We start from the raw sequence: 21557 nt of genomic DNA, 5'->3' as shown, positions 1-21557 counted from the left end.
AAGGTTTCAATAGGGTTCCTCGGCATCGTTGGTGCTCGGACCCTAAATATAGCCTCTAAAAATCCAGATACCCATGTAAAATGATTAAAATAGCATCATATTGGTTTGCTTTTCGCCCCCACACAGTTCAGCTGTCTTTTTAAATCTCTCCACTCGCGACATCACAGAACTCTCGCGAGAACTCGGTGGCTTAACGCGGCGGCGGACACGGAGATGGAGAGAAATGAGGTCTGAAAAGGACCAGATGACGGTGGGGAAGGAGAAAAGCGTCGTCGAGATTCAGTTCAGGGACATCCCAAGGGAGCAGGAGAACACCCCCGGTAACCCGAAGCAGAAGGAGGAGAAGAAGGAGGTTTTCACGAAGGTAAGAAGCCGAGAGTTGGCGGTGCGTCGCCGTGTTTACGCTGCGGAGGAAACAGACATGGAGGAAACACTGAGGCAGCAGGGAGCGTTTCAGCACCGCGGACAGCGACGGCAGCAGGACTCACCTCCATCCCATAATTCATCTACAGCCTCCCGACAGCCACATTTAACCTTTCCGTCAGACTTTTTTTAGCTATTGGGAATGTTTATGTTTGTACCTGAACGTGATATTAGCAGCTAACGTTCTGGAGACCGGAGGTCCTCAGTCCATATTCCTGCATCCTCCGTAGGTTAAAACACATTTCTTCAACATTTTACATCCTGTAGTCTCAAATTAACACACTTCATCAGTAGGTGTCATGAGAATCCGAGAAATGTTGCAAGTAACAGTCATTTATCAGTATTTATTCCACCATATAAAGGATTCATTGTTGATTGTGTGCAACATGTCAAACATACTGACCAGAAACCATTTATAATGTGTGTAGGCCTACACCTGTTAGCTTTTTGTATTTTGTTGACAGTACAGTTTGTCCCTTGTTTTAGTCCCTTAAAGTGGCTTTAATCTAGAAAAAATGCCTAAATAAGCAAAACAAATGAATATATGCACTCATTTTATAATAATAATAGCTTTATTTGTATAGCACCTTTAAGAAAAATATTCAGAAAATGCTTTGACAGGTAGAACATAAAAATTGGCAAAAATGTGCAGAATGGATCGCCAATTCAAAGCTCATTTAAAGGCTGACATCACACAAGGAGGTAAAGAGAGAGTCTGAAGAGAAAATATCACATAGAAATAGATTCAGGTGAATGATGAACGAGAACTTTACTGGAAGTTGAGTCTATAAAAGTGGATTTTAAGAAGTGATTTAAAAGAAGTTACTGACTCAGCGAGCCTTATCTCCTCAGGCAGGTCGTTCCAAAGTCAAGGGTCCTGACAGAGAAGGTCTTGTCACCTTTGGATTTAAGCCTCAACTTCAGAACGATCAGGAGGGACCCGCCTTAGGAGCTAAGGCTGCTGTAGGGATGTACAGGGTTAACAAGTCTGAAATATAGCCAAGGGTGAGGCCCTGGAGAGCTTTAAAAGTGATCAGTAAAATCTTAAAATCAATTCTAAAATGGACAGGGAGCTAACAAAGAGAAGCCAGAACAGGGGAAAACTAGTAAGTTTTTAGGTACACCTGTTCAATTGCTTGTTAACACAAATAGTTAATCAGCCAATCACATGGCTGCAGCTCGATGCATTTAGGCATGTAGACGGTCAAGACAACTTGCTGAGGTTCAAACCAAGCATCAGAAAAAACTGGGGATTTAAGTGGCTTTGAATTGATTTATTCATTAGTATTTCAATGGCTGCACCATTTTATTATATCTTCACCCAAACTTATCAGCATATCATTGGAAACTGGGAGAGCTCAACTACACATTAAAATAGAGTTCTGAGGATTTGAAGAGTGTTTTCCTGCACAAGTAATAAGTTTTCATGAGTGACTCTGAATTGAAGGGATGCTGAAGCAATTTCATTCACTTTCTATAAAGTTTAAATACATAAAATAATGAAAAAGAATAAAGTCAAAAGGCAACACTGAAGCAAAGGAGACCAAAATATCCAGACTTTCATATATCAAATTCCAAAAATACTGGATCCTACTGTTACCATATTACTGCATATTTACAAACAGGAGTGTACCACTGTCTTTTAAAATGCACTGACTAGTTTCTAATCTTTATTCAAGACAGTCCTGATGTTTAGGCTGTGCTGAGAGCCACAGAAGATGATTTTAAGCAGATTTTTGCAGACTGTGTATGCCAGTATTTGAGTTTCAGTAAGGCCTGAAGTATCTTCCTCACAGAAATACCTGATTACTTGCAGTTCTTGCTAAAAAGAAGACAAATGACTGTTTCCAGGTGGTGATCCGGAGGCTTCCACCCAGCCTGTCAAAGGACCAGCTAGAAGAACAGCTCAGTCCACTTCCATCATACGACTATTTTGAGTTCTTCGCCGCAGATCAGAGGTTTGATAACTTTCACACCTTTATGATATAAAATGGTATTGTCCAAATAAATGTTTGTGACATCTTTCTGTTTCTGTTTCTCCTCACAGCCTCTATCCACACCTGTTCTCCAGAGCTTATATCAATTTTAAAAACCCTGAAGATATCTTGCTCTTTAGGGACCGATTTGATGGCTACGTCTTCATTGACAACAAGGGTATATATCATATTCTTCACACTCATTGTGACTGTGATAGCCATGTACAATCTACTCTGCTATTTAAATACAAACACCTGCGTGTTTGTTTTACAGCTACAGGTTCACGTTTATGGACCAAGAGGTGGCTTTAGAGCTTTTGTTTCCATTGTTACCATTAGATAGCTGGCCTTTTAAATGATGAACTGCTTTCTATTTCAATATTTACTCAGGCCAGGAGTACCCTGCAGTCGTAGAGTTTGCCCCCTTCCAGAAGATTTCTAAGAAGAAGCTAAAAAAGAAAGATGCCAAAGCTGGAAGCATTGAAGAAGGTACGGAAATGCAGAGCTTAAATCATCCACATCTGTTCTGAAATGATAGTTTGCTTGTAGATATATTGTTTTTGCAGGAATTTAAGATGTACAAAAACGGACATTTAAACATAGAAAGTTAACATATTGAATTTATATCCGTTCTGGTTGTGGAAATCCTTCAGACCCAGAATATAAGCGGTTCTTGGAGAATTATTCCTGTGATGAAGAGAAATCCATGGCCAACCCTGAGACTCTGCTGGGGGAGATAGAGGCCAAGACCAGAGAGCTCATAGGTACAGAACCATGTGCCCAGCAGATTGTTTTCTTCTTGGTTAGTCACACATTTTAACTTCCAGTTACAAAATGACAAAACATTTGTTTCCCTTTTCCCTGTTTCTGTTTCAGCCAAGCGGACGACCCCGCTGCTGGAGTACATCAAGAACAAGAAAATTGAGAAACAGGTTAAAAAATAACAACACAGTTCTTAAGCAGAAAGAAATTATGTTGCTGCGCTGTGAAAAATCGATTTTAATGTGTCACATTCTTCTTAACAGCGAATAAGAGAGGAAAAGAGAGAGGAGAGGAGAAGAAGAGAGCTCGAAAAGAAACGGCAGAGGGAAGAGGAAAAGAGAAAGCGACGAGAGGAGGAAAGACGCAAGCGAAAAGAGGCCGAGAAGCAGAAGAAGTTGTCTGATAAAGACATTAAAATCAAGGTAAACCTTCCCCACTAAAAACCTGTTGAATACTAACCTGTTTATCCCTGTTGTTGGGGTGGTGCTGCAGTATGTATGTTTTTTTTCTCTGTTTTATTCACATATTTAGCTCCTGAAGAAGAGCGACAGGGACGATGACGTGGATTCAGACCGCATGAAGGACAAAAGTGACACTGGAGAGGCAGACAGAGGAAAATGGGAGAAAACTGGAGGACAAATGAAGTCGAAGGAACCCAAAGAAAAGTAAGAATTGTTTTCTGTGGAGGGGCAGTGTGAGAAGTCCAATTATTAAAATTTAGCACCACTTTATGTTCAGACATACTTCCCATATATCTGCTAGTAAATTATAAATAATATATAAATTTTTTTTAACAACCTCAAAATTGATACTGGGTTCCTAAATCACTGAAAGAAGGCTTTTGGGCATTTACAATAAAATACGGGTGTTAAAATCTGTAACAGTAGCTAAATAAAATAATGTTTGGTGTTAAACTCACAGTAATAAAACAACCAAGCAGATGATATTTCAGCTGACAACCCTCTGATCCAAACACCAATTACATTTATTGTGATAGATAATAGCTGTTCTTCAGAGCAATAATATATTATTTATTAAACGCTAATAAAATATGTAGGCAAGTGAAAATATTTTTGCATTATTTTGGAAAATATACATATGAATTACTGAATATAGGTGAAATAGTTTTAAATAGGGACATGCATCCATATTGTAGAACTGAAAAACCACCCATCCATTCTCTGCACACCGCCCCTGAAAAACCACCTGACTCTAAAAAGTTGCCAAGAAACTTCATAATTTGTGTTTGTGTGTGCTGTTATCATGTATGCTCGGCTTCTCTTAGTTCTTGGTTGTTGCTTCATTCTAGTTTTGCTTCCTTTGTTCCCCTCAGAGCTTTCTAATTCTTAATTCACCTAGTTTTTAAATCTTTTTTTTATATATATTATATGTCTAAATTTATATCATGCTTTTTATCTTAGAACTTTCTTAGTGTTTATTTAATGCCTACTGTTACACAAAGAGAGAGTAAGGTCATTTTGATCATCGGTGCGTCATGCTCGTATTGAAGAATTGACAATAAAGCTGAGTGACTTTGACTTCATGTGGTGTCTCTGCAATCTGTACTTTAACCACTAGAGGTCAGCCTGAGAGCGACAAAGAGCAGCGGGAGCAGCACGGACGCAGGCAAAGAGACAAGGACCACCGTGGGAAAGACGAAGAGAGAAAACGTCAGCGACACCACTATGAGTTTGACAAGTTCATGCGCCGGAAGGATGAGACCAAATGGGGGAAAGGCTACTGCCAGGACCGAGCCAAGAAGGAGGGCCACCATCATGGCTATTCTTACTGTCCCGACAGTGGAGACAAAATGGGAAAGGAGGACAGGGAGGACCTGGGTAATAGGAAGGAACGCCTCCGAAACAAGGTGAGCGAGAAGGTGAGCATGAGACTGGTGGGAAGGTGATCACTGATTGTTTTTGTCGCTTCTGATGTAGACTTGTAACTATGCGATCTTTAGGATGTGATAATAGCTCAGATAAATCATCTTTATTCTGAGTGTGGTTTGCCATTGAAGCAGCCTGTTTAGATATTACCCAAAGTCATGAACTGAAAACTTAAAATAGATCAGCACTATACCTGGGCTGATCTATTTTATTTTTTTGTCCTAGATTACCCCCTGCTTGTACTCAAAAGTTCTCCATCAGTTTAGCTTTGCATTTATAGAACCGTCTTCATGACGGGCAGATCAGTTTAAAGCGAACGCAATAGAACCAGATATGGCTTTTTTTTTCTCCCTTTTTTTCCCCTGTCAGACTCTTGAGTCATCATGACCCACAATGTAATGTGATAGCTGACCTTTCATTTACAGAGATTCATTTGTGTCAGTTAAGACTAATTTCAACTAACGCCGCCTCGAGCAGAGATCAGGAGCTCGCTACAAAAGTCTGTAAGTCACTTTCAGTTTCAGTCCCACTGTTTTTGTTTTTAAACATGTAAAAATAGTTTATTAGATTTTATGCCACTTCCTCTGGAGCCATGAAATAGCTTTTTCCTATATGCACTAGTATGCCTTGTAGTAACAATAACAAAAATAGAAATCTGTATAGCAGCTTTAGAAGACAAAGTTACAAAGAGCTTCACATGAAAACAAATTTCAAATGAACACAGATAATTAGTTTACATGATAAAAAATGTAACAGAAATTTAGAAATGGAGTATAAATATTTTTTAAAAAGGTTTAAAGATGCAAAAACTAAGTGAAAGTAGAAAGTAAAAATCAGGTAAACTAAGAACAAAGGAAGCAAAACTAGAACTAAGCAGCAACTAAGAACTAAGAAAAGCTGAGCATGCATGATTATTGCACACACACACATAACAGATTTGTTATTATGAGATTTCTTGGCAGCTTTTTAGAGTAAGGTGGTTTTTCAGCTCTAAAATATGGATATTTAAATAACAATACTAATAATTTGTCCAGCAACCTTTGAAAACAAAGTTACAAAGAGCTTTACAAGAAAACAAATTTCAGATTAAGCAAATAATAAAAACAAACTTAGACAACTAAATTAGATGCTGAGCATGCAATATAACAATATTAGTTAAATCAAGTTTTAGTTGTTTTTTGTGTGTTTGTTTGGGTCTGATGTGTAAAATCTGCTTTGAGAAATGATTTGATGACTGGTACTAAACCTTTATGGTTATAATTCCTCTACTACTTCCCTTCATCATTCCTCTAACGACCTCGGAGCCCCAGATTACCGTCTGCACAACCCTAATCACACACCGCAAGTAATTACAGCCCTGTTAAGAAATAGTAGGGTGGCCCAGTGGTAAACACAGTTAATTCATTTACATGCAGTTCATTTACAGTTGGCTTTCTATTCTTAGCGGAAGTCTGTTCCCGGGATGTCAGACGAGCATTTTCTGATCCTCTACATGCTGGGATGCACTTCAACCTGTGTTTCAAAAAAAAAAAGAGCAGACAGAGAGAATGATAGGGTATGGATATATGGAGTTCTGTATTCAAGGCGTGCTGCTTGTCTCTCCCATGTCGCTGCTCTCTTGTCTCCCTGCAGGACCGTCCAGCCATGCAGCTCTATCAGCCCGGCGCCCGCAACAGGAAGCGAATGAGCTCAGCGGGCAAAGGTTACGACTGCATCCCCGTGGGCCACTCACCTGAAACGGAGCACTGCTACGAGGTGGTCACCATGACAACCGGCCTGGAGAAGGGATTTGAGAAGAGCAAAGAGGAGCAGTGAGCGTTCAGCCCAAGTCGACGGTGACCAGACTAACACACCCCACTGAGGCAGTAAGGCGCTTCACAGGCAAGCAGTCTTTAGTAGCTTTCATCATGATTAGGTGTAATAAAATCCAAACCTTTAAATGTTGGGCAAGTTTTTTTGTTGTTGTTTTTGCTGGGACATGAAATTTTGACTAAAAAGTGGGGCAAAATTAGCCTAGCCGCGCTAGACAACCCACGGCAACGAATTTAATTCTCTGCCAGGGTGGGTCTAGTTACCCTCCATAAGGCTCGAGGCTGGATTCTCCTAAAACTGGCCGGACCAATCACCATGAAGTGTAGAGTCAGAAGGCGGCGTAACTAAGTGACGACAGAGGCGTGACGATTCTGACAGAAACAACCGGCGCACAATAAACGGTTATCTTTCGACTCGGCTTTGGCCACAGCCCTTAAAGATTTGAAGCTAAAATTCAACTTGAAAGATAAACAAAGGACGGCACTGAAGTGTTTCATTGAGAAGAAAGACGTATTTGGACTGATGCCGACGGGATATGGTAAACCCTTAATATACCAGTTGGCTCCGCGGCTCCGCTGGTTGGGAAGCTAATGGGACTTAGCCACTATCCGCCGGTGCTCTCGGAACTACGTCAGCCTATTCGTTGCGTTGATTGGTTGTATACCTACCCAATTGCTGCAGAGGGATTTGATAGACAACCTTTTAGCCCGCCTCCCTCCCTGTCGAGCTTCCCTAGACCCTTGTGCCGTCAGAAACATGGGTGTAGCATGGCTAGGCTAGGGCAAAATGACAGCAACTACCAGAATGATAGCACAATGATTAGCTCAGTTTGTCCCCATTTCTAGTCACACTTTCTCAGTTCTGATTCACAAATTGGCATTGAATTTTTTATTTATTGAAGTTGCTACCTGCTAGCTAGTTTTTGACACAGCACTCGAAGCAGTCATTCCTTCTGGTGTGTTTCTGAAGTGTGACCCTGTAGGAGGCAACTCACTTGTCAACAGTTGGTGAAAACATAACCTCGTCTTCTGCAAGAGATTTCTTTTCTAAGCCTTTATACTAGACTCTGCTAAACTTGGGTGTTTTTATTGAGCCTATAGATTTTATTAAAACTAAAATAATGTAAGTAGAACTTATGGACGGTGGATTTAAAATAAAAATGTAAGAGGGGAAATTGCCTGTGTGAATGAGAAGAAGAGTGATGACTGCTTAGGAGGCCAGTGCTTCATGTCTATATGTCCTGTGTCTTGACACATTTGGTCTGACTCATCCTGAGGTTTCATACACAGAGAGAGGATTTTTTTTTGTGAGTAAAGCTTTGTAAATGAATGCGCCCATGAGCCAGGAAGAACAGATTCTCTATGTTTCTAAAAAGCATTTTCAAGAAACTAATGGTAAAACTGCAAAGTTGGGGAATATAATTAATTTTCTATGATGTTTGCATGATTTTATATTAATGATGTCAAATAAATGTACTAAAAAAAAAACACAATTATTAATTAATGGAGTGAAACAGTCAGTGAAACAAGCCTTATTATTTTTGCATGTTATCCAGCATTTGTCTGTAATACCTCTTGTGTCATTTTGTGTTTTTTCCCCTTAACTTGTGAGACAATAAAGCTTTTTTTTTTCCATTTGAAGTGGCTCAACAGTGTTTCAGTTACTACGGTAGTGTAATATCAGTCTGGGCGAGGCAGCGTTTAACCGTAAACTGTCCAGAATACATATGAGTCAGTTATGCAGTGTAAGAATACACGGTGGTATCAGAATGGGTGTGCTTAGTTGCTTCACCGGTGATATTGAAGGGAAATTATACAAGGCTAAAAGCTTATTTTTTATCTCTAAAGCATTGTTTAAGATCACAGTGATAGCGTCAGACCAGTGGTGTGTTGGTGTGGATGTTTGTAGTTGTTGTGGGCGATGCAAAGTGTTCTCTGTTGGATGAGGAGGCATCACATCACAGATAACTCTTGGCACACTTTCACCCAGATAAAGCAGAACTATCATAATCAACAGGAAACCAAAAGCACAAGAGCACACACACACACACACACACACACACACACACACACGAACACACACACTCGTTCTGTGGATCTTGTGAACAGCTTGCAATTTCATTCTCACTTCACTTAAAAATACCACTTTCATACAGCTGGTGTATATATAAACACATGTTTTTGGGTTTACGTGTGTGTGTGTGTGTGTGTGTAATGGGAGATTGCGGGAGACCTTTTGATTCATCAGACCTTTTATTGTTTGGGATTTAATTCAGTTTCAGCTACGTATGAATGTCTGACATTTGCATAAGCTTCCCAGCTATGGAACATGACACATCACTTGCTCATTTTCCCATTACCAATCACACTGATAATTTGACTGCTGATAAATAAAAATGAAAGTAACAGGTTGTGACACTTTGGGAACTCCCAAATTTATCTTTCAGTAGCAGTGATTTGATGTATTTTTTATTTACGTTTCTACACTGATTCCCAAAAAGCTCCTTGTAGTGTTCAACCACACTATGTGACCATTTTTTTAAAAATATACATAGCGGTAGATACTGTCAGCTGCTTTTTATTGGAGAAATGGTTCATGAACCACATGGAGAGAAATGAGAGAACCACACAGGTGATAATGAGTAAATATGTGTCTTCCTGCTGTTAGCACGTGGAGACTGCGGACGCTCATACTTGAGTCGTAAGATTCATTTCCAAGACAGAATCTGACAGAAGGCCGTTAGAGCAGTTGGTAGGATGAAGATTGTCACATGGTTCATTTCCTCCCTCTCCGTTCTGCCACTGTAACAACTTCAAACCTCACTTCCTTAGCAGCCTTCCTTTATCACAATATCTGTACCTCCATCTCCAACTGACACTCACATGTCTGCCAGCCTCTTGCCTCGTCTGCCTCTGTGTTCACAAAGGTGAGTTCTCAATCGACTTTTAATGAATTTTCAGCCTTTCTGATGAATATTGTGTTTTCACGGTGTTGTAAATGTCTTAGAATGGGTCTAAACTGCAGCCACGTCAACTGCTTAGCACTGCATTATTTAGTAGTTTTTTCTTGGAGTCACATGTGTTTCTTACTTTATATGTGCTTCGTGACTTACAACTACAAAAAAATGAGAAAGAGAAAACTTGCCATTATCGGCTCATTTTGGATAATGTTTTTGTTTATTTTTTTACACATAAACACAAATAAGACACAGCGACCACGTAAACTACACATCTGACTTAGTTCCAAGATGAATAAATGTGCAACACGTTTTAAAAAAATAACGAAAATGTGAAAATCTTAGTATAATGCTTTGGAAAAGGTCTGTCCACAGTGTACAGTACAGTAATGCAACAAAAAAAGTCAAATAAACGAGGGGAAAATAAATAAAACTGACAAACTTGCTTAAAATTTTTGAAAAAATTGGAGCAAAAAAAGGTTTGTATGCATGTGCCATGACAGCCACTGCTGCGGAAATAGTACTTTTTTCTAAACTTGAAATGAAAATTACTATGACTCAAGTCTATTTTTTACCTCAGTCTGGTGTGTGGTAACTCTATCCACCAGAAACACCATCCTGACCACATGTAAAAGGGGAAAGTGTTTGTGTCTGCTGGGCTGGGTTGGCAATGATCTTGCGGCGCAAATACGAAATTCAGTTTTGTTTCACATCCCAGTTTAACGTGTTCGGATGATTTTCGGTAGTCACAGTTATGCATTTTATCACACATTTCTACATGCTTCAACTGTATAACAGCTACCAAGAACAGCAGTTGGCACTCTTCGCCACAAATCAAGCATGTCCTTTTCCTGTGTGAAAACTCCACCCGACACATGTGCTGCTCACACGCAAACAAAAATATAGAGGGGCAGATAAGCAGAGGTGTGTAGATGTGGTGGAGTATATGAATGCTACAGTATCTTTTTCACACCTTGACTTCAATTAGTTTTGCACATGCAATAAAGCAGAAGTTGCATGCATCACTACAGGAAGGATTTAGAGGGGTGTTTTGTCTTGCGGTTTGTGATACCTGATGTGTTTTTGCTTTTTAATGGAAATTCCACTAAAAGAACTAGAAGACCTGCATAAACTGAGATTTCTTGCTACTTTCCCACAAGTATTTTGCACAATAATTAAACTGTCTTCCATAACCGTTTTTTGTTAAATCCTGGATTACAGGTGAACACAGGCCATTCCCAACCAAACATGACAGGGAATTCCAGCAGCGGCAAGCTAGACAACGCCACACTGGCCTTCTTTCAAGATGTAAACACCAGCATCGGCATCTCTATCATCTATGTACTCGTCACTGCCATTAACCTGTTCGGCAATGTCCTGTCCATGTGGCTGCTGATCTTTCGTACCTCCCCCAAGACTCCCTCCATCATCTTCATGATTAATCTCACCCTCACTGACTTGGCTCTTGGCACTGCCCTGCCCTTTCAGATCTCCTACCTGCTCCATGGATATAATTGGAGTCTGGGGCCAAGGATGTGCAGGTATTCTTGATGATTGCAGGATGATGTTGAATTCTCAATTCAGGATGAATATGGGGGAAAAAGAAAGAAAAGAAATTGTGCCTCACACCTCTTAATCTCACTATAAACTGGTCATTTCTCATTTGTTTAATGTGTTTTGAAACTTGAATGAGTGACTAATTTATCATCAATGATTTTTTCTCCACTGGTTGCCGGGCAGCTTCATGGTGGCAACAACGATTTAGCTCATATCCCCCTCATGAAATCACATCTGGTCATTTTCACATTTCCATTTTGTGCAGATTCAAAATAAGATCAATTCGTAAACTTTAGTGATATTGGCATGGGACAGAGGCAGGCTAACTGTTTCCACCTGTTTCCAGTCTTTATGCTAAGCTAACTGGTATCCTATTGTAACCTCATACTGTAGAGTGGAATCCTTCACATCTGTTTCTGATTATCAAACTGTTATGGTGACTTTGTTTAAGCAGTAATTAACTGAAACTCTCTTCTGCTGTGTATCCATTTACAGTTTCCTGACCTTGGTTTTCTACACCAACATGTACTGTTCCATCCTCACAATGATGGCCATCAGTATTGACCGCTACCTGGGCATTGTCAGGCCGATGCTGTTCAGAGAGACCAGAGAGAGGAAGTCCATCGCCGTTGTCAGCTGCCTCCTGATGTGGGGTTTGGTTCTGTGTGTTCTGTACCCGCTGATGACCACAGACCTGACATATGTTGTCGATGAACTCGAGATAACCACGTGCTTCGACGTGCTGAAGCTCGACATGCTCCCATCCGTGTTAGCCTGGGCGACCTTCCTCTTCAGCATGGTGTTCATCCTCTTCCTCTTCCCCTTCTGTGTCACAACATTCTGCTACATCAAAGTCATACGCAAGCTGGCCAGCGATTCCAAGACAGTGCAGAAGGAGAGAGCGATACGTCTGGCCTTCATTGTCCTCCTGGTCTTCACGGTCTGCTTTGCCCCCAACAACATCCTCTTGTTCACTCACGCTGTGCTCAGACTCTTCTATAAGAAGTCTCTCTACATGGCCTACAAACTGTCTCTCTGTTTCAGCTGCCTGAATAGCTGTCTTGATCCATTCATTTATTACTTTGCTTCCAAGGATTTTAGACAAAAGGTGAGACAGATATTGAATCTGCATAGCCTGAGTAGCGCAGACTCAGTGAAGCTGGAGCATAAAGAAAGTTTGCACAATGAGTACTCGAAGGTCAGGACAGAGAGCACAACAACATCTTTGATTACAAAACGGCCACATGAAGAGAGTTAGAAGGGGAATGAAAGAGAAAAGACTTGAGAAAGGAAGTGTGTGGGAGAAAGTGTGTGTTGAAGGGTTGACCAAAGTGTGTCAATCTCTTTTGCGACACCATTTATTGAGCCAATTTCAACATCCTTTCACACCACTTTGTTTTATAATAGTATATAGACAGCAGCTAAGTGTCTTATTCTTGTGTGATGTTGTGTTTTAATTAATGACAAATACATTTAACGCCAGTACAATGTGATATCTTCCACAAGGCCCTCTTACAAAATATGTAGCATTTACAAATGTAAAGGAAATGTGAATTGAATGTGCTTTTTTGTATGCTTGTCTGCCAAAACATAGAAGACCTGTTAACATTTTCTTTGTGATCTGTGTATACATGTCTGTAAATGTGTCTGCACTGTCATTATGACTGTATGTCTTTACCCTTTTAACTTGTTCTTATTTTAACTTTCATATTTTTTGTATTGTGAGAATAAATCCATTATTATTGCAATGAGTAGCCGCAGCTGTATTAAGAATAACAATAGAATAAAATCATGGCTTTGTACTTTGGACCCGCCTACTTTATGAAACGTCATGACGTAAGCGCCGTCACGTCGGTCGTCCGAGCAAGCAGCTAGCTGAGCTCTGTCAGTTTCCATACTTGTGCAGGTAAGAGATGCAGCTACTGATTTTCTAGCAATTGTAACACCATGAAACATATTTAAAACTGACTTCCGTTCACTGTAATGTGTCCTTGTTTGAGGTAAACTAATTTAACGTTACGGTAACATTTCGTGCACTTGCAGTTAAAGGAAATACACGGAACTCAAGTTAGCTAATATGAATTAGTGTTGCTAGCACTAAGTTAACAGAAGTGGGACTGCAGAGTTGCGAGATATTCACGTTGAATTTAGTATCAAATTCTTATGTGTTTAAAACATTCGTGTTGTATGACGTTACGTGACTAGCTTTAGCTGCTTTCAGAGGTGTTAAATTTGTTCTTTTTCATTCAATTAAGCGATAGATTGCTTAGTAATTTACAGTACGATTTCTCTGCAGTACTTATGGTAGCTCATTATTATGTGTGCATGAAAAATACTTTCCCAAGGGCTGCAAGTAAAACATACTGTAGCAATAGATTGATTAATTTAAACCATAAAATGCTAGAAAACAATCCCATAGCCCAAAGTGGCATCCTCAAACTACTTTTTTGTCCAAATTCCAAAGGTGTCTAATATAAGTCAAACACAACCTGCAAACTGGAGAAGCTAGAGAAGTTCACTGCTGTTAAGCTCATCATTTTGCTAAGTAATAGATTCAGCACTATACTGGCCTGTTTGCTATGAACATTTGCTCCCTTTCTACTGGCATAAACGAGGCCCCACTGTAATGTTTAACTCTGTTCACTTTGTCAGAGGAGAAGGCCACCATGGTGCTGAACCCAGTCATCTCCAAGCTTGCTGGTAAACTGGTTGTGCTGGCCAGTGCTTCTCCCAGACGACTGGAGATACTCCGCAATGTGGTATGTGTTTTCCTAATCAAGCTAATAGAATGTAGGTTGATTGTAAACGCATGCAAGTGTGAATTAGGTTAAAACGTCCTCACCATTATCTTGGCTATGACTCTGCTTTTTGGTGACACAAGTCTTGTGATCACGACGGTTTAAAAGGTGCCATGCTATTGTGTGTGAGTGTAAAAACAGAAGCAGGCATATCTGCAGTCAGTTTCATAAACCAATAAATATATAAGGATCACATGAAAAAATTCTACACTATGAGAAACTCTTTATTTTGGTCATGTGAAATAATAAAAGCATGTTTTTAAAGGTCTGGAAAAGAAAATAGTGTATTTTAAGACTTTCTGTGGGTCCAAATTGATTAATTTGTTGTATACCGGTACATGTAGCTGGTTCACATTCATTTTATTTGATTATATGTGTAGCTATGCACATTCACATAAATGTTCATTGAGCGATGTAGGTGTACAAACACAAATAGTATAAAAATCTGACTTAGCCACGGTAAGAAGTCAAATGTACACTAACAAAACCAAGAAAAGAAGCATAAAACTGTCAAAGAGTCAGTTAATTTACTGCAATGCTGGTTACTACAGGCAGTTCAAAGTAACAGATGAGGTCCAAAATGAGGTCTCCATTGTGAAAAAAGAATGTTTAAATCTAATGCATGGAGTCTAAAGAGAGTACCTCACTTTTTAAACTTATTTAAAGGGTTGTTCATTATTTTAAACAACCTGTATCTAGTCTGAAGTTTAAAAAAACAAAACAAGCTCACTGAATGAATAATACAGGCTTATCTGATAACAGCGATGTCAGACTTGATGAAAGCAATGACGGCTATTTCATTTTCGGTTTGTGGGATTCCACAAATCAGGGCTTGCGCTTTGAGGTTGTGCCATCCTGGTTTAAAGAAACCCTCGATAAGAGCCTTTTCAAAGCACCTTATGAGTATGCCGTTGAGACAGCCAAGCAGAAGGCCCTGGAGGTGGCCAGGAGGATGCCCATTGTGAGTACGGCTACTTTTTGTATGAAACACAGATTAAATTAACCAGAAGAGTGACATTAATGAGCATCGTGTCTCTTCATTTGTGTTAGAAACACCTGAAAACTCCAGACATAGTGATTGGAGCAGACACAATTGTGGTAAGATAAAGAAACAGTGTTTGTTTGTCATTTGCAGTCCATGCTTTATGTGTTTGTTTGATTTTTAATATCTTCTCTGGTTGTTGTTCATCATTTCCTCAGACTGTGGATGGCTTGATTCTAGAGAAGCCAGTGGACAAACATGATGCTTACAGGATGTTGTCGAGGTCAGTATTGTTTAGAATTGTGGACAGAATTACCATAAGAAACAAAGAAACAGACAGAATCTAGTGTAATTTTTGTCCTCTGTCATTGCTTTTTTCTTTCAGCTTGAGTGGTAAAGAGCACAGTGTCTACACTGGTGTAGCTATTGTCCTCTGCCACGAGAAAGAAAGTAAGTCACAACTCAGTAACATGTAGACTTGCAATTCATTTTCTATAAAAAAATATAATGAATCACTTTTAGAACTATTGAATTTCTCTGAGATAATTCAGTTTTTATACAGAAAACTGTGCAGTAATGTAAGATTTGACACTATTTACCTAAATATACACTAGCAGTTAAAAGTTTGGACCCACTTTCTCCTTCATTTGAATGAGAAAGTGTGTCCAAACGTTTGACTGGTAGTGTGTATAGAATGGTTTTATCAGCATTTCATGTCTGAACTTTCCTGCTCCCCAGACGAAGAAGTGGATTATCAGTTGATACAGTTCTACGAAGAAACAAAGGTGAAATTTGCTGATCTCTCAGAAGATATGCTGTGGGAGTACATCAATAGTGGTGAGCCCATGTAAGTTGTGAACATTTGAACTCTCATTTATGCAGAAGCTATTGATTGCTCTTGCTGTAGTAACCTTGCTGAGCATTCAATCGATGGAGGTCATTTAACTGGTTGGGAAACTGATGAACTTGTTGCTGTTTGGACTTTGATGCCTTAATTTTGTTCCAGCTGTGTTTGCCTCGCCCGATATGAAATGTCAGTGCAGGCAGAAATTTAAACTGTTCTCAGCAAGGGTGTATTTGAAGAATAACACGTGTAGTAGGTGCTGTGATAGCCCACATGTTCCTGTATCAATGAGATGTTTTTGTGTCAGGGACAAGGCTGGCGGCTATGGTATTCAGGCTCTGGGTGGTATGCTGGTGGAGTACGTCCACGGAGACTTCCTTAATGTTGTGGGTTTCCCACTCAACCACTTCTGCAAACAGCTAAGCCTTATTTACAACCACTGTACTTCCTCCTCGGACCAGAAGAGTGAGTCTGTCCATCTGAGTGTCAACGGCACTCATCCCACCCCAGTACTCTCCCAGCCCACTCCCAGCGTACCAGCTCAGTCCAGCCATGGCTCCTCATCCATTCCCAAACCCAGCAGCAGCTCTAGCAGTCAAACACATCACACCCACTGCAGCCTGGCCCATAAGGTTTGTTCTTTTCACCTTATGAGCAAAATCTGTTACCTGTGTGCTATTTTTATACAAAGCAATCTTCTCTTATAGGTGAAACGGAAAGGCAGTGACCGCGAAGTAAGTCAGAGTTCCTGGATGTTGGTCAACAGCTTGTCTAAACATACTGATGGCAGAGAAGCCAAGCTCTGTAACTCTGAGAATACAACATCACCGCTGATAACGAGGAGTGAGCAGCTGATTGAGCGTGATGTGACAGAACATGAAGACAGTGAACCTAGAAAAGAAGACCTGGAGCGAATCAGTGAACTGATAGATGGATTCAAGGCCTCAAAGGTAATTTGTGTCTATGTGTTTAAGCTCCAAGTGATGACCTGCTATAGTAAATTATTAACTCTTAAGGTTCGTTATGAGAGAAGCTGGCTTCTGCAGGGTGAAATGTCAACAAATGTGTAACTTAGCTTAAAAAAAATCATTCATCATTTTATGAAAGGAAATACACTTACTCTCATCTGGCTCTCTGTATATCGACTGCCTAGCCCACAGTTAAAATCACACAGTATAAATCGCAGAGCAAATATGACGCTCATAAATTACTTTTATACTGTCTACAAATAGCAGCGTCAAACCAACATGCTGTGGTTTCACATGGAGTTGTGTGCTACATTATTTCATGCTCACTTGCAGGGACTTCCTGTGGTCTCTTCTGTTTTGTGGGACCACAAGACTCCTACTGATTAAACAACTGAGACGTATAGCTATGTGCAGACGTTTGATGAGGTTACATGTTTAGTGACTGAGAGGCAGTGGGCGGACGTTGCGAACCGGAACGAATATTCGGGTATTTGTCATTAATCTGGGCCGAATATCCGGAGCCCAGTAACTGCTATTCGAGCCAACCCTACAGACATTAAAAATTTGCATCTAGAATTGCTGATATTTGGTGAAATAGAATCTTTCAGTGATCTTTATAGTGTTTAGTGGTTCCCACACAGCAAATATAATAATTTTACACACCCATGCTTAACTCTTGGCAAGTTGTTGTTTCTATTGAATGATGCTTTTTTGTTTTTCTTTGAACATACTTTTGTCGTCGCTTAGCTCAGGCCTTTGCAACGAAGCATCAGTTACAGTTTTCTTATGATGAGTTTTCCATGTAGACCCTTTTTGTACAAGCTGCAGAGTAGAATGCTGCCCCTCCACTCCTGTGTTAACTCGACCTTCCTGCAGCATTTTGGCAGTCGCATAAAGATTTTGCTTTGCCTTTCCGCTCCGCAGACATGCAGTGCATTATGAAAGCTTTCTTTCTGATCTCGCCTTGACTTCAACTCTTCCGCTCATCTGCCATTTCTCAAAGACATGTTTGTGCTGCAGAAATCATCAGCTAACGAGTCCTAATGAATCAGTTAAGGCTAATGAGTTCTTGAGGTTCTGAGAGATTACAAGTGCTTTTTCTCATGCAACTATTACTATTTCTTTTTTTAAATTAAAAAGTATTGTATAATAAGGCTGATTTTTAAAGTCTGCTGACATTAGGTTAGAGGCTGTGTAGACGCATAAAGACAGTCCGCTGTTTAAGCTACGTGGCTCGTTCAGAGTCAGCAGTTCATGTTTCTAGACTGTGGGAAGAAACTAGAGCAGCCAGAAAAGCCCATGCAATCATGCAAACTTGTGGCTTAAGAGGTGTTTGTTCATATTTGAGTCACAGGTTAGTATCGATCTTTACATCTAACTCTTCAAGGCAAAATTTCCCATTTCCCCAAAATGTTAAGCCATTTATTTGAGTAACAGACCTGCAATTGAGCAGATAGTGCTGTAGTATGTAACCGAGGTGAAACACAGGAAATTATGTATGTTTCGTTATGACCAGACACTGAACAGTGTTGTCACTCTGCATGTGTGTCTTCATCAGTTTCAAGAGCCAGACAAGATACGCTTCTCATCGTCTGTTATCACATATCACACTTTGCTTCTGCTTCCCCCAGGCACTTTTTACGGCATCCAGGTTGCGTGTGTTCGACCTGCTACACAGAATGCCTGGTCTGGATGCAGCACAGGTGGGCCAGGAGGTCAAAGCCTCTGTGAAAGGGACCGAGTGTCTGCTGGAAGCCTGTGTGTCTCTGGGACTGTTAAAGAGCAAAGACAGAAGTTAGTCAGCACTCAACTCTGTTTGTGATGCTCACTTCTTTATATCTCTCAGAGCTCCAACACTTAAAGTGAACATCACGTGTTTCTTGATGTTTCTTTCACCAGCATACGAAAACACAGATCTGGCCACTAGTCTTTTGCGATCAGACTCTTGTTTTTCCCTCCATGGACACATCCAACACTGTGACGACACGCTGTGGCCCCTTTTCTCCCACCTCGAAAGTGCCGTGGAGGAGGGACACAGCCAGCGTGAGAAGGTCTTCAGCAGGAAGCCCAAAGAGGTGATTATTTTCAAGTTCAGCATCATATTTATACAGTGTGGATGAAATCATGTTAAAAATGTGTTACCAATCATATGTTATTTGTGTTTATTTATAGGATACTTTCCACAACAGTCAAGAAGCCAAACTGAGATTCATGAATGCCATGCACAGCGTTGCTAAAGTTGCAGGGAAAAGTGTAGCAACAGCTTTTGACCTCTCCAGATATAAAACAGCCTGTGACCTCGGAGGTGAGAAAGGAATATGAAGGTGATATTTTGTCTTTTAAAAATACAGCAATTAATCTAATCTTTCTGTGTTTCCAGGATGTACCGGCACCATGGCCTGTGAGCTTACCAAAGCCCATCCTGAAATGTCTGTGACGGTGTTCGACTTGCCTGCTGTTGTTGAGCTGAGTGAACGTTTCCGTCCGCTGCAGTCAAACAACAGGGTTTCCTTTGTAGCAGGTCAGTTATCAGTGTTTAACTGTGCTAAAAATACTACTTTAACCGTTAATGTTTAATGATTAAATGATGAATGATGCCTTGTAATTAGCTGATGTTATTGACAAATATCCTATAAATGTAAACTCGTGCTGAGACTAAAAGTTGTGGCTTTTTCCTTGCTGCATCAACAGGGGATTTTTTCCAGGATGAGCTGCCCAAAGCAGACTTGTACATCCTGGCGAGAATTCTTCATGACTTGACTGATGAGAAACTGCATATTCTGTTGAGTAAAATCGCAGATGTGTGCAAACCAGGTAAAATCTGCTGAGAATGTTCTCAGTTGTGTGCTAGTTCAAGTTTTTTTTTTTTTTTATGTTTTATCTACCACTTACTTCCATATTGTGATAAAAATCAGCTGCTGTTTGGTTTGGTTAAACTGAAAATCTGCAGAGGCGCAGGCCTCAATGAGACTAGGCTGAGAATCACTGTTATCAAATATTATTATCAGTCTTCAACTCATTTAGACCCCGATAAAGATTCAGCTATTGCAAAATGTAAAACAGCACCTCGCACAAAGTTGGAGAGTTCAAAGTCAAGCCAAAATGCCAAATTGCTTATGCAATGCTTTATTCTTTGTCTGAAGTGATATGATGCAAGGAGGTAAGGGGGGCACAAAACCACCACTGTTCTCTAAAGTTGTGTGTCTGCATATACGTCACGCCGCCAGGCTGTGGACTCCTGCTAAGCGAGATCTTTCTGGATGAAGACAGAAGCGGGCCGAGTCGTGGGCTGCTACAGGCCCTCAGCATGAGCGAGGGGAAACAGAGGAGTGCAACAGAATACAGTCTGCTCCTCAAGAGCCACGGTTTCAACACAGCGCAGATCAGACATACAGACAACCTCCTGGATGCCATGTTCTGCATCAAAGCGTGACTGACAGCACCTTTACAGCACTACATGGAAGACATTATGATATACAGTCTGCTGTATATTATAGGTAACAACTGCCAATATCAAGAACTGAGGTCGGGAATGTTACTATGTGTAATTCTGTTAGAAATAAGCTACCTGCAAAGTAATGAACTATATCTTTATTTCTGAATTTACTTTTTAAAATAAAAAGAAAATGTTATGTCAAATAAACTCATGTTCAGGGGCAGACACTCTAGTCTTTGCAGTCTCTGAATCAGACACCAGTATGCAGACTTGCAGAGGAAACATGAGGGGCTTATCTACACAATGACTTCAGTGTGTTTGAAGTTTATCAAAAACTTCCGTAACCCTTTCACCTCCATTAAAATGCAGCATCTGAATGATCATAAATCTTAATGGTTTTCCTTTTTACATAGTAATAGCAGGTCTTTGTTGGGTTTCATTTGTTTGATCAGTGGTAGGAGAAATACACACATCTGTTGCTAAAAGTACATAATACCACATGAAAATATACAATTCTAACCAAAATTCTGTCCGTCGACCTTTATTTTTAAAACTATTATCAGTATCAATTTCACCTTTCAGAATATTACAAAATAGTTGTAATATATTGGTTATATACGGGGAATTTTTATTTTTTTTAAAAAGTTAAGAAATTATATTAAGGTTTTTGGTGTGTGGTTTAAAACCAGAAGTAAAAATAACTGAATCGACTGATAAGTCACCCATGAGTGGTTCTCTGTGTGTATAGTTTGAGCATCCCTTTCATTTCCTGCAGTAGTTATGTCAAGTTCTAGGTCACTGTATGCAGTAAATTAGTAGTGGAACAGTGTCAAATATGCCTAACATTGCATTATTTTAGGATGAATCTGCTACTTGTCGATCACAATAATTTTAGAAGGTTTGTTTGAGAGCCACCTAAACATTGGTAGCATCCTGTTTGTGGTGCAGTTTCTGTCGCAGTACCTTTTCTATGCTGTGATGCCTGCAGATAATATGAAGTTTCTGAGCTTTACAGCATGCAAACAGCTCACATCTGACAAGCAGTACGAGGACATCCCGAAGCAACAGGCCAATGCTTATGATATGGAAATTGTGCCAGTTTTTTTATCTGCATTCCTCCCACTCTCCAGCACTCGGCTTTACTTAAGGAAGTGCTG

The 21557-nt window shown here is 40.1% G+C and overlaps 3 protein-coding genes across 4 annotated transcripts; all 3 read left to right on the top strand.

Annotated features, from left to right (window-relative positions):
* The first annotated feature begins 161 nt into the window (after positions 1 to 161).
* Positions 162 to 8499, top strand: upf3a (UPF3A regulator of nonsense mediated mRNA decay). Of its 2 annotated transcripts, none has more exons than XM_022203250.2 (10): positions 162 to 364; positions 2275 to 2381; positions 2471 to 2577; positions 2790 to 2888; positions 3053 to 3163; positions 3276 to 3331; positions 3425 to 3583; positions 3693 to 3826; positions 4740 to 5028; positions 6680 to 8499. In XM_022203250.2, the coding sequence occupies exons 1-10, from the start codon at positions 224 to 226 to the stop codon at positions 6860 to 6862; spliced, it is 1386 nt and encodes a 461-aa protein (XP_022058942.1). In that variant the 5' UTR covers positions 162 to 223; the 3' UTR covers positions 6863 to 8499. The 2 variants fall into 2 exon arrangements, with proteins under 2 accessions (XP_022058942.1, XP_022058941.1); XM_022203249.2 differs by having other exon boundaries at positions 4740 to 5040.
* A 124-nt stretch (positions 8500 to 8623) lies between these two features.
* On the top strand, positions 8624 to 13179 carry p2ry8 (P2Y receptor family member 8). Its single transcript, XM_022203253.2, is given in 4 exon segments — positions 8624 to 9785; positions 11037 to 11356; positions 11868 to 12562; positions 12565 to 13179. Coding segments are annotated over 3 exon segments (1044 nt in total). The 5' UTR covers positions 8624 to 9785; positions 11037 to 11063; the 3' UTR covers positions 12621 to 13179.
* Positions 13180 to 13200: 21 nt separating this feature from the next.
* Positions 13201 to 20793, top strand: asmtl (acetylserotonin O-methyltransferase-like). Its single transcript, XM_022203252.2, has 15 exons — positions 13201 to 13278; positions 14025 to 14131; positions 15000 to 15131; positions 15221 to 15268; positions 15371 to 15435; positions 15538 to 15602; positions 15891 to 15999; positions 16304 to 16628; positions 16704 to 16946; positions 18596 to 18758; positions 18864 to 19039; positions 19137 to 19269; positions 19345 to 19485; positions 19656 to 19778; positions 20192 to 20793. Exons 2-15 carry the CDS (start codon positions 14039 to 14041, stop codon positions 20395 to 20397), a joined length of 2022 nt encoding a protein of 673 aa, XP_022058944.2. The 5' UTR covers positions 13201 to 13278; positions 14025 to 14038; the 3' UTR covers positions 20398 to 20793.
* Positions 20794 to 21557: the final 764 nt, after the last annotated feature.

This window comes from Acanthochromis polyacanthus, chromosome 14, assembly GCF_021347895.1.
Source record: "Acanthochromis polyacanthus isolate Apoly-LR-REF ecotype Palm Island chromosome 14, KAUST_Apoly_ChrSc, whole genome shotgun sequence".
In the NCBI taxonomy this organism is placed as follows: domain Eukaryota; kingdom Metazoa; phylum Chordata; class Actinopteri; family Pomacentridae; genus Acanthochromis; species Acanthochromis polyacanthus.
Note: the sequence above shows the minus strand (reverse complement) of the source record. Positions and strands in the feature narration are given on the sequence as shown.